Genomic DNA, 13,532 nt, shown 5'->3' with positions numbered 1-13,532 from the left:
TCTCCTTCATAACACTTCTCACAGCATCAGTTCACATTTCCTTGTGGTTCCCGGATTAACAGCTATTTGCTCCAGTAAATTGGAAGCTCCAAGAGGGCACCATGTGTCTCCCACTCCCCAGGCATCCTCAACACACAGCACAGAGCAGGCGCAAGGGCGAGGTCCCGAACCGCTGCTGACCGGCAGAACCCACGGCACTCAGGGCATGGAAGGCTGACCCAGTCGCAGCCTCAGTCGGAATCAAGGGCACTCCAGAAACATAGGATCCCTTTCCTGGAAGGTCCTTCTTGTAGTGCACAGGTGTTTAACTTTCGTGCCTAGAGTTCAGCCCAAACCCACACACAGGGGAAGCCCTCGGGAGGGGCCGTGCCCTCATGGAGATGGTGGGCAGGGGTCTCTGCCTCAGTGATGGCTCTGCCTAGCCAACAGCTGCCATACTACTGCTAGAAAAAGGCTCTTTTAGTGACCCAGGCTGGTTGGTCTCTGTCTCTAATAAATTCTTGTTCAGAAGTTTTTATTTATTGACTTAAGAGAGAGATAGGAAGGGATGGGGGAAAAGGGGGTAGAGGGAAATATTGATTGGCTATTCCACTTATTTACCCATTCACTGGTTGATTCTTGTGTGTGACCTGAGGGTCAAATCCACAACCTTGGCATGTTGGGACAATGCTCTAACCAAATGAGGTATCCAGCCAGACACCCCAATCAATTCTTTGCAACTACAAGCTTTCTAATTCCCCAGAGCTAATGGCTATATCGGAGTATTTCTTTCCTAGCACTGCCATAACAAATTACCACAAATTGGGCAGCTTAACAGAACAGAAATTCATTCTGTCATGGTTCTGGGGACCAGAAGTCTTAAATCAAGGTGCCAGCAGGGCCACATTCCCTCCAAGGGAGATGCTTTAGGGGAGAGTCCTTTCTTGCCTCTTCCAGCTTCTGCCAGCCCCAGGTGCTCCCTGCCTTGTGGCCACATCACTCCAATCTCTGTGGTCACACTGATACAAGGAACAGTATTTGACTTGTGATAATGATTTGTGGCTTGTGAACTTGACACATTGCTATGCTTCTAAAGAAAGGGGAAATAAAGGCATTCACAGTTTTACAGTGAGAACAGATGGGTGGATGTGCCTATCTGTAAATACTGAGGAGCTGTGGATCAGGGTCAGGGTCAGGGTCAGGGTCAGGGAAAATGGCCCATGAAAATCTGAATGGGCCTTGCACAGGCCTAGGCTCAAATACTGACCTCACAGTACTAGCTCAGTGAGCTTAAATACCTTGGATAAGTTCTTCAACTTGTTCAGTCCTTTTGGAGAAAATTATCACCATATAGATGGTGAGCTATAAAATAATTCCACCCATAGACCCAGGAATATTTCTTTCTAAGAAAGTAATTAAATGGAAGGGGAAAGATATTCACTCCAACATCCAGTTTTCTTTTAGAAAACTAGAAACTGAAATAACTCTATAAGGGCATAATATCATAAAGCAGGGTACATTACTTTGATAGAAAAGGATGAAGCTACTTAACACTGTTAATGTGAAGAACATACAGGAGTATAAAAATTGACTGATACAGTCTAAAAGATTACAAAAGAGAACTACAATTAAAATAAATTCAAATTATAAAAAAATATTGGTGCAGGTGAACAAATCATGAAAGATACTAAAAAGTTCAAATTCTCTGTGCCTAGAAGAGCACAGTATGGGTGGTGTTCCCTTTTGGAGCCGAGATGGTCACTGCTAATACCGTCCGTTCAGCTGGAAAAGGAAGTTAGCTGAAGGGCAACAAATTGAGGCCATCTAAGATTTTCTCTGTCGCAGTAAAACACTGGGGTTGAAAATGACACAGACATGAAAGAAAATGTCAGGTTACAGAGAACTGTGAGATTATGAGAGACGCGGCAGTTCAGGACATCGGGAAGGCCAAGGTCTTCAGAGGCCGACAGGCCCGGACACCTTCCAGCAGAAAACTGCTCGGTCACTGAGCACCACGGTCATCTTACCTGCACCGCCAGGAAGACAAAGCCAGCACTTCAGGTTTGTTACAAGCTTTTTAAAAAATATATGTTATGTTGTGCGATATTTTATAGGTAAAATGTATGTTTTGTTGTTGCATTTAATGAATTTAAGGCTATATTCTTATAGCGTACATGAAAAAAGAAACAGGAAAAGTATGTGTGTTGATGGGCATGAGGATGGAAAAGAAGGCAAAGCACAATAAGAGGTATAATTATAATTACACAAATTAATGCCCACAAACATATTAATGCAATTAGAAACAAAAATGCTCACCAAGACAGAAAATAAAAGACAAAGAAAAAAACCCGATAGTGTTAAGTTTAAATAAGAAATGTCATTATGAACTTTTGATTTTTTAAAGTATACCCCGCAGCTCTTCCCGCTGAAGAGTCAGAGGAGCAGTGACGCCCCAGTAACAAGTAGCCAGTGCCCAATTCTCTGTCACTAACCACTGCTCCCAATGGAAAACAATCAGGGCTTCTTAGAGAAAAGAGATTTCCAGGGCAGAGGCAGGAAACATCCAAGGTGAGCCTAAGAACATCTTAGCATAAGGACATCTCATTTGCCAAAAGCAAAGAGTATTCAAAGGCTAAGGGTACGGGGCCAGCTTGAAGGGCTACCCACTGACCACACTGGGACAATTTTAGCATCGAAGGGAATACACTGAATTTAAAATAAACTGAATAATAATTATAATACAGTGAATTTAAAATAAATAAATCCATGATTTATTTATAGATTATGATACACTGAATTTAAAATAAATAAATCTATGAATTTGTACTGATATAAAAGGTGAAGAGAGAAAGAAACAGTAATGGAGGTAAGTAAGAAAGTTTTTCTTCCCCGGCTGGTATGGCTCAGCAGATTAAGTGCTGCCCTGTGAACCAAAGGGTCACTGGTTCAATCCCCAGTCAGGGCACCTGTCTGGGTTGCAGGCCAGGCCAGGTCCCCAGTATAAGGCACATGAGAAGCAACCAAACACTGATGCTTCTCTCCCTCTCTCCTTCCCTTCCCAACTGTCTAAAAATAAATACATAATATCTTAAGAAAAAAGAAAGCTTTTCTTTACTGAAGTATGGCAAACAATAAAGATAGGGCTTTTAAAAATCACCATTTTTCCAAACTGGTTATAACTGATTCAGGGCAGGATCATCATGGACACTAAAACTATTGGGTGAAAGGTTGCTACAAAACAGGACAAGTTCACCAAGTGTTCTATCTACTCATTACAAAACGCAGATGGTTCCCATACAATGGAAACAGCGAGTGGATTGCTGGGGCCGCATGCCACCTGAGCAGGTACAGTAGGCAGGACCGCACCCCGGAGCCGCACGTGCTCTCAGGCAGGCGTGAAGAAACCATCAGACAAGTCCAGAACGCGGGGCCTTCAACAAGATCACAGGGCCTGGATTTTGAAGTCAATGTCATGAAAAAAACAATAAAAGGCAAGAGTCTGTTCTAGGTTAAGAGAGATATAACAACTAAATGTATTATAAAACCTGGACTGGATCCCGGATTTAATTATTTTTAAATTAAAAAAAAAAAGGCAATGAGGCATTTGAGGTGGGGGTTGGGGAGAGAGATCTGGTCTGTTTGAATGTAGGGATATTAGATATCATTTGACATGATTGTTAATGCTCCCAAGTACAAAAATGGTATATGATGGCTATGTAAGAGAACACTAAAGTCTCATGATGTCTGCAATTTATAGTTAAACAGTTCAGGCCAAAAAGGAAATCATGTGTGTGCATGTTGGTGTAGAAAGTGTGAAGGTAAAAGGAGGGAACAAAGGTGGGGAAAGTGTTAACAATTAGTCCATCTAGATGAAGGGTGTTCATTGTATTCTTCTTCCAATTATTCTGTAGTTTAAAACATTTTAAGCTATCAGATAAGAAAAACATTGACCTTCATCACCGAGTCAGATAATTCAGGTCGCACCTGCTGGTCACCACCCTTCCTCTGAATCTCGAGGTGTGCAAGCAACCACGCTTTCTCAAACGAAGAGGTTTGCTAGAACAAGTCCATGTCCTATCTAACTTTTGCTTCACTGGACTAGCATGAAATACATCTCAGCCTCTCCCTGCACCGCCCACAGAGGCCCTACAAGGGAACACAGGCCTTGCACACACACATTTTCCTACCAGGCAAAGACCCCACCTTGGGGTGGAGATAGAAAGCAGAAGTAACCCTCATACCAGCTCCTGGAGCAGAGAGAGAAAGGCCTGACCCAGCAGTCCTCCAGGATGAGACAGGAAGCCTCACTGCCAAGTCCTCCCACCCCTCCCACACAGCAAGGCCTTCACTTTGGAGGAGGCTGTTTGCAGGGGGGATGGGATGGCAGCTAGATAATTAAGAAAAGGGACATTCTGGTGAGAACTGACAGCATTCATAATACATCAAGAGATTTCGTACTTCGGCTGTATCTCAAACCAACACAGGCAGGAAAATCAGACACGTGACCAATGGAGAACGTGCAGAGCCAGAGAAAGCCACCCCAGAATGGCAGGTGACTGCAGTCTGCCCCATGGGTGGGTGCTGGCCAGCAGCGAGGGCAGAAGGCTGAGTCTACCACAGTTTACCTGGAGAAGGCTGGTTCCTGTAGATCAGGGGTGTCAAACTCATTTTCACGGGGCGGGGGGGGCACATCAGCCTCACAGTTGCCTTCAAAGGGCCAAATGTAGAGCTCCTTGCCCTTAGTTAAGGAGCAGTTACATTCATACAGTCCTAAAATTACATTCGGCCCTCTGAAGTCAACCGCGAGGCTGATGTGGCCCCTGGTGAAAATGAGTTAGACTCCCCTGCTGTAGATAATCCTTGACTTTAGGGAACACCGCTGTTCATGTTAGCAAGGGTTCGGAGCCCGAAATTCTGTACTGTGTGATAAAAGCCAATTGCAATCTTACACAGCGTAGGAAAGACTCATTTTTAAAATGTAAACAGAGAAGACTGGCCAGAAAAAAAAAATCCAAAGGCATTTTCCCAAGTGTCCTAGTTAATTTTAGATGGTTCAGTCTTTCTCCTGCAGCTTGGTTAGAATGCTTTTAGTGAGGATTTGGAATCATTTTTTCTGTCTGTTACTAGTAGCCTTTATCACATGTTAAATTTAAAAGTTAACTAAGTAAAGAGAAACACTATAGAAAAGTTATGTTCTTACAACTGTGTTTTATATTTACTCACCATTTTAACACATGCCTTGAAAAATACCAACAGGAATACAAACACTCCGGTTATCTTCATACTGTTCATCAACTACAACAGTTCTGTGAAACTACGAACAGTTCTCTAAACTATAGAAAGAAATACACAGAAAACCCCCAACTGTGACACAAACACAAAAGGAAATGTTAAGGTTACTATTTCTAAAATGATATATTAATTGTAATAGGTACGGAAAATGCTCTAAGAGATGGAAAGTATGTTCAGTGAAGTATGTAACCCTGATCATTAAAGTAGCAGAAAGCTGCTTCAAACAAACACATTAAATGAGATCATTAAAAATGAACATACCCATCTTTGGTCTGATCCACCACACCACTTAAAAGCTCCACAGTCTTTGGATTAGGCTGGTTTTCTCCAAAAATGTTCAAATACCGAGTGACAAAATCATCAGGAGACATGAAAAATTCACCATTTTTTTCGATGCTTGCATACTGTTTGAAAAGAGAAGAGATATTTTATTCTAAAAAATATACAATCATGAGACTAATATGTGAAAAAGCTGAAAATATTCAAAGGATAAAATCAGGTGTGATAACATTCTCTTCACAAAGACATTTATTTCCCATCACTTCAAAGAAAAAACAAAAACCTGAGTTTGCCAGGTTTGAGGTTCATGCCGGTTCTGAACTGGGGGCCGCTCAGCCTGACTGTCCAGCCTTCGAACATCAATGTCCCCTCACAGCCGAGTGTTATCAGCAAGAACTAGCCTTCTCTCTACATTGCCTGCCTTTCTGGGGTGGAGTCCTCTAGCTCTGAGCTTCCTCCGTTTGTCTTTGTTTTTCCCTACAGGGGACATCTGGCAGTGTCTGATGACAATTTTGATTATCATAACTTGAGGAGAGGGACACTACTGGCACCTAGTTGGTAGAGGACAGGGATTCTGCTAAACGCCATGCAACGCACAGGATGACCCCCTACAACAGAGCAGTCCAGCCCACAGTATCAAGAGTGTGGAGGTTTAGAAACTCTGGTTTACAGAAATTTGGGAAGACAACCTATGTCTTGTTCTTTATCCAAGACGTAGAGCTTTTATTAAAAGTGGGATTAATTGTTGAATACAAACTAATTCTTTTGCCCATTTTTGCTTCAAGGGCATCAAAGATGGACGAAAGGATAAAAAACAGGCTAAGCTAGAAAACAGGCTATTAAATGCATGGCTTCTTGTGGGACTTTAGGGAAGAAGGTATGAAATGCTGCCCCAGTAGGTCCTCTTCATTCTGGAGCGGAAATGGTTGAAAAGAACTAGGTGGCCTTCACAGCACTCCCCCAGGTCTGGCTTCAGTGCGATCCATTCCAGCTCACAGAAGTGGGACCTGCTAATTCCTGATCCTTGGAGCCCAGATGCTGTGGGAAATGCTGAGAAACAACTTGGGGACCACATGTTATCCTTATGGAGCAGAAAAGGGCCTCTTGATCCTGGGGACAGAGCAGTGATTTGGGGGGATACAGGGAAGTGGGTGACAGCAGTGAGCTACACAAAGAACAGGGCTAGATGGGTGACAGGAACCATACTGGTGGCCGCAGTGACAGTGACAGGGAAGCACAGTGAAGTGAGGGGCAGTGATAGGATCTCTGCTCCCTCTGTAACCCCACAGTCAAGCGTAATTAAAATTATTTTACAAAGTCACTTCCTGTTTCTATACTTTAATTCCAATGCAAGATAAGCTCCTGCTTAGACACTCAGGAGCAAGCCTGGAGCCCTGGGCTGCACCCCGCTCTGCCTGTGCTGCGTGTAACCACTCGTGTGACCCCAGATAAGTAACTATTGGGTTGCCTGAAGAGTTTGTTTTTTCCCCCTGTATTATCATCATTCAAAACAATTTTGTTAGATGTATTGTGACAGATGTCATATGAGTGTGCACTTAAAAACACTCATCAACATTGGGGAATATTTGTGGAGCCATTTTAATACTGAAGATGGAAGAAAATATGCAACATTTTCAGCATATTATGCTTTATTGTATCAAAAAAGCTAAAAACACAACTCAAACACACACAAAAAAAGATTTGTGCAGTTTATGGAGAAGGCGCTGTGACTGATCTAATGTGTCAAAAGTGGTTTGTGAAGTTTCGTGCTGGAGAGTTCTCACTGGACCAGGTTCTGCGGTCGGCAGACCAGTTGACGTTGATACCTGTCAAATCGAGACATTAACTGAAAACAATCAGCGCTATACCATGTGGGAGATGGCCAACAGACTCGAAATATCCAAATTAATAAGGTTATTGGTGAAAATGAAAAATGTGTCTTTTATTTTATGGAAAAAATTTAATGGACATTTTGGCCAACCCAATAATCTTCTGGGCCTCTGGCTCCTCACCTGCAAATGGGATAACCAGGTTACCTGCTTTATGAGGATGATGCTAGAAATAAATGAATAATCACGTAACAGACTTATTAGCACAATGATCTATACGCAATAAGCAATTTATAAATGTTCTATATTACTGGTTTTTGTTTAACACTTTTTTTAACATAGTGCAAAAAAAAACAACAACTCAAAGATGGCCCAATAATTCTACTATTCTTTGGTTACCATTTAAATTTGGCTTTTTGAAAATGTAGAATTCTTTTTTCATTTCCCTGAGGCAAAATAGAGATTGAAATATAAAGGAAATGTCACTGCTAATTACAGCAATACTATGATTTAGAATTATATCTATATTTGCATATAGTGGTGAATAAATTAGTTTACTTAAAATTACAATTTAACTCTTTTCCCACCAGTAGACATTGAGATTATTTCCAGGTCTTGGTATTTTAAAATAAAGCTAAGGTTACCAGCCTTGTATATAACATTATAACATTTGTCCAAATTCCTGGCAATTTTCAAAGGCTACCCTCCCAGGAGACATTGTTGAGTCAAAGTGGAGGAACCTTAAGGCTCCTGATGCTTATTATCACACTGCTCTCCAGAAAATATTGTACCAATTCACACTCCCCCCAACAGTGTGCAAACATGCCCTTCTCCCTCTTTGTCTATTGTATTTGCTACATGTATTTTTCCAGTTTGATATTTTTATCTAATTGAACCTGTAGGGTTTTTTCTCCTATGCAATGTCTTCCATTACTTTAAGTTTAGAAACTGGTCCTTCCTCATCTCAAGACTAATGATTCACCCACATATTCTCTTAGCTTTTTCCTAGGTATGTTTATCTTTTACCTTTATGTTTCAACACAGTACTTTTTTTTTTTGGTATGTGGCTGGAGGTAAGAATTCTCCAACTTTAGTTTTGTTCCACTTAATCTCTTAGTTGTTTAACATTTTAAACAACATCTTTAAAATGTTACTCAATCCTTCTCTGGGAACAGATTTTACAGGTGATCTGAGCCTCCCTCCTTAACAATTTTCAGAAGTTTTAATATGATTAAATATGTATTTATGAAACAGGAAGGCTTTTAGGATTCCTTGAACAACCCAGTATACTACTAAATGTGATGCCTAGCTTTGTGTCAGCCCAAATGGCCAAGGAGCACCCAGATTCAACATTATTTGTGAGTGTGTCTGTGACAGCATTTCTGGGTGACATGTGCTTGTGAATCTGTGGACTCAGTAGCAGGCTGCCTTCCCCAGCGTTGTGTGGACTTCATCCAGTCCACTGAGGGCCTAACAGAATGAGGCGGAGGGAGGGAGAGTTTGCTCCCTTTTTCCAGCCCCACTGGAGTCCACTGCTTGGGCTGCGACATATCTTCTCCGGCTCTCAGACTGAGATTTATGTCATCAGCTTTCCTGGTTCTCCGGACTTCAGACTTGAACTAAATTACACCACCAATTTCCCTATGTCTCCAGGATAGACATCATGGGACTTCTCAGCCTCTATTACAGATGGAATTAGCCAATTCTTCATAATAAATATGGGTGGGTGGATGGATGGATGGATGGGTGAGTGAATACAGTTAGAGATGACAATACCTCCTAACTGGGGTCAAAAATTACTTCTTTTTATATCTCTCTCTTATTTAAATTTTCATCAATGAATATGAACTGTATTGTTATAAGAAAAAAATTTTCAAAAAAGGAATTATTTTTCAAATTTTTGCCTACAAAAATGTTTAAAGTATATATTATGCTTTTGTTGACAAAGAATAACTATAAAAATCCAAGTGCCCTTCACTAGCTGTGAGTACTACAATTTGTAATGTGGTCTATTTCCATCATCTAGTCCCTCTACCCAGTCTGCCCACCTTCAAAGTCTTACTATACAGGCATTCGGCGATTTCCGGCTCTGTACTTCTAATCAGTACACGCCACCTCCTTTGCTCTCCCCTGAGCTCAGGTTTTCCCCCTTGGCTTCCCATTCTTATTAGTGGCAACCTCCGTGTCCCCAGACTATGTATCCACTGGTCATATTTAACCTCTGCTCTCTCCCATCCCTTATACTAGATCAGTCATTTTCATCTAATACCTATCGAAATGTCCTTAACGTGCCCATTCTCCATTCCCTCTGCTGCCACGACCCTAGTCAAGTTATTAGGGCCTCACACCTTATACTCGAGGCTGCCTAACTCCTGGTCTTGCTGCCCCAATCGAACCTCAACTCCATCTTCCTGTACCACTGGGTTACTCAGAAAATCTTCAGTGGCACCAATACCTCACTCCCAATTACCTTTCTAATTTTGTCACCCACACCCCGTAATAACTGGCACAGTCCCTGACAGTTGAATTTAAATAAACATCTGAAGAATGAACAAGAATCCTTCAACCTAAAGAAGCTGCTTGCTCCCAAAACCCATCTCCAGGTTCCCTCAAATGTGTTCCTCTTCCCTGGACCGCCTAGGCTGCCCTCCTCTGGGCCTCTCCAGCTCCCACTCCTCCCTGAGGCTCCTCGAGTTCCATCTCCAAGGAGCCTTCTCTGACCATTCCCCGCCACAGGGACTGCGGCCCCCTTCCGCTTCCTGTGGCATGGGCTTAACCACACGTGGGGCCCTCAAGTATGCTGACTAGTGATTCTTTTTTATTTGCTTCCTGCCGGTAAAGCTGGTCTCCTTTATAAAATCCGAACTGTGAGACATGGTCACTGCTTATCCCTGTTTTGCACATCCCACTCACCACAAAGTTTCATGGTGTTTTATTTAAACTGTAAGCACTCAATACCCATCTGTTTAAATGAAGCAACATCAAAAGTGTTGGGCAAACAAAAAACACATGTCAACATTTAGGTTAGAAGTACAAGTGCCCACACCTAGACTTCAATTTCCACATCCAGACAAAACATTAGCCACTACTTAGTTTGAGAATAGCCTGCGTAATAGAGTTCAATGGCCTTAGGTTAGGAATGGCTTACACCAAGTGCAGCCCTCCTCACCATTCTATGCCCCTGCGCTCCAGGCCACCACACACACCTGGTATTCTTATACCTCTTTGCTTTGCATATGCTGTTCCTTAGCCTGGAACGTTCTTCCTTTGCCCCACAACCCTCCTCTACCTTCTCCATTTGTTAAATAAACACCTACTCATCTTCAAGCGCAGCTCAAACATCACCTCTTTGTAACTTGAACAATTCTCTCTAATATGACGTAATTAGCCCCTCATCATCTTCCTGCTATTAATGCTATGTAATGCTTATCAACCATATTATGGCTTTTTCTTTTTTTATACTTAGACACACACAGTGAGATAGTTAAGGGCAAGAGCCATGACTGATGCATCTTTATATACCCAACACCTCATAACGTACTTAGCATACAGTAAACACCTACAAAAAAAGAAGAGACAAGACAGCAGAATTGATTTTAACTCAAAAACATAAGGCCTGCCAGTACTTGGCCCACTTTAGTCCTCCAGGGCCCCTCCTGCCTGACCTGTCTCGGTCCCCCTGGCCCTGCCACCTGCACACTGCCCATTCCCCTGCTCCCAGCCCATCTGGTCCAAAGACTACAATGAGGCTTCTCTCTGCCTCTCCCAGCTACAGGAGAATCTTCTAACTAGTTTAGCAGGGAGGAAGGTGGTATATTTATTATGAAGAAAAGTCACAAAAAATCAGTCAAGTAGTCAGGCTTACAGAGTGCTTACGGCTGATCAATAATTAACTACCAAACCCAGGCACTGGGGAGACGTGCCTGGCACAGCCCCCAGGGCGCCTCGCTCCTATTCTTCCTCCACCACAACACCGTCTGCGGTAGATGGTAAACAAGAGATCCTCAGCGTGCTGAGCCAAGGACTTATGTAGGTACCACGCTATCCAGGCCTGATGAGATCACCCGAAACTCTGCCAGATCTACAATCCCTTTCAGAAATTGCTGATTGCTGTTTGCTACAGGGACAGGTCCCCCCCCGCCCCCCCGCCCCACATTATCCCCTTGGACTCACGGCTGTACTGAACTCTCACTCAAAAACCAGGTGGTCCTAGCCACCCCAAGGGAGGACAGCATTTCCCCATCTGGTCCCAAAGATTCCACCCCGGCCCACAGGCCCACTTACAGAGACACCCCACAGGTGGTGCTCCAGAACCCTGCGTGGAATTCCGCTACCTGACCAATCTGATTTGTCTGCAATACAGACTTGCCCGCTACTGAGAGACTGTATCTGGTAAAGACACATTGTTCCAGAGTAGGCTCTCAACCTGGCCTCGCCAGCTGCCATGTAGCCTCAAAAGGTAGACACAGCTTTTACCTGGAGCCTTTCCACTGAATTACGCAAAAACACCAGCAAGTGTCTCAAACGTGCCATCTATTGAGACACTACTGCTCCCCTTTCCTGTCAAACGGATGTCCACAACTATGGCTGGTTTAGAAAACAAATACGCAATAGGCAGGTCTTGAGTTCAAAGAATGATTATGACTTTGCCAGCTCAGGTTAATGAACCTTATCCATTTCTCTAGGCTCCTGGGCAATCCACTCACATGTCTTCTACAAGTGGTCATCCAGAATTACATCATTAGAGTTTTATAATCAAGACCTTAAATACACAACCTACGAATGTCTGAGGTTCCCCTGTGGACAACTCACCCCAACCACGGCGGGCCCAAAGTGCATGGTAACAGACAGTGGTGGAGGTCAGAGACAGAGCACCTCCATTTCCTGGACTCTCAGTACCCAGAATCATTGTCCACCTCAGAATCTCTGTATTGCATTGTCCTTTTTGAGACAAAAACAAATTTATAAAAGGTTTCTGATTTCTTATAGATAATCCAAGCCTCCCTGCAAATGTATTCTTTTTCCTACCCCCCAAAATGGCTCATATTTTTAACCATTTTCCTTTGGAGACTTTGTCTCTCTATGTTTGAATTATTTTAACTTTAAGCATTTTCTAATCAATTTCTAATGCAAATCAGGTGTCGGACACTTTCACAAACTTTTTTTATTGAATCTTTACAATTTTTGTAACTTATTATGAAAATGTTCAATCATATACAAAGTAGAGAAGAGAGTCTAATAAATAATAAACCCACTATTACATTTCCCAATTTCAAAAATTATCATCATACTGCCCACTCATTTTTCGTCCCCACCAAAACTGGTTTACTTAGAAGCAAATCTCAGACATCACAATCTCATTTATACATTCTTTAGTGTGTATTTCTAAGAGAAAAAGACCATAGTTCCCATAATCAGAATACCATTACTCAGCCTAAAAATCAATTAATAGCAAATACTCAATATTAAATAATCTCATCAGAGTTCAAATTTTCTGATTGCTCCTTTTTAATGGTAATGCATTTTGATGAAGAAAGTGATGTACACAAAATTATTAACTTGCAAAGTCATATATTCTCAGTACATAGCAGAACGTCAAATGTCTCATCTGAAGCCTTGGTCCTCTCCATGCACATCACGGTTGCCTTCGGCATGTTTAGAAAAGGTATACATATATACACTTAAAATCATTTTTATGAAAGTGGCCTTTTCTTTTTTGAATACTCTGATTTCAGTTGAATAACGTTACAAGTGCTTCAGTGTTTGGAAACTGAGTTAGACTTTTATTTGAGTATTAATCATTCACGCTCAGTATCACTAAGTAGGCGAGACAAGGACACACTAAGGAAATAAGCTTGTATGGTCTCTGCTGTGATCTCCCACCTATCATTACTCATGCTGAGGCTTCCACGCCGGGCACAACACTTGTCACAAAATGACAGTGACGACAATGATGATGATGCGCTTCTACCAAGGAGACGCAAGGAGAGCCCCCTCTGGATGGATGAAGGATTACTGGAATGTTTACAAAGAGCTCTAAACTTCTCAGGAGAAAAAGCATTACCGTTGAACTGCACGAGGCAATCCTGGAAAGGTAAATGACGTGTGAGACAAAACCCCCAGAAACTAAACCCCCCAGAAACTCCTTGTCAA

The 13,532-nt window shown here is 42.3% G+C and overlaps 1 protein-coding gene across 3 annotated transcripts in view; it reads right to left on the bottom strand.

The window, feature by feature from the left end:
- The window catches only part of SLC25A13 (solute carrier family 25 member 13), a 171,388-nt gene that overhangs the window by 133,691 nt on the left and 24,165 nt on the right, over positions 1-13,532 (bottom strand). For 2 of the 3 annotated variants that reach the window (XM_028525571.2, XM_028525570.2), the window contains exon 3: positions 5,533-5,675. In XM_028525571.2, the coding sequence (XP_028381372.1) occupies positions 5,533-5,675 (143 nt within the window). Of the gene's footprint in view, positions 1-5,532; positions 5,676-13,532 lie in introns of those variants that run through there. The other variant, XM_036010589.1, reaches the window with a different exon arrangement.

Source organism: Phyllostomus discolor, chromosome 10 (assembly GCF_004126475.2).
Source record: "Phyllostomus discolor isolate MPI-MPIP mPhyDis1 chromosome 10, mPhyDis1.pri.v3, whole genome shotgun sequence".
Taxonomy (NCBI): domain Eukaryota; kingdom Metazoa; phylum Chordata; class Mammalia; order Chiroptera; family Phyllostomidae; genus Phyllostomus; species Phyllostomus discolor.
Note: the sequence above shows the minus strand (reverse complement) of the source record. Positions and strands in the feature narration are given on the sequence as shown.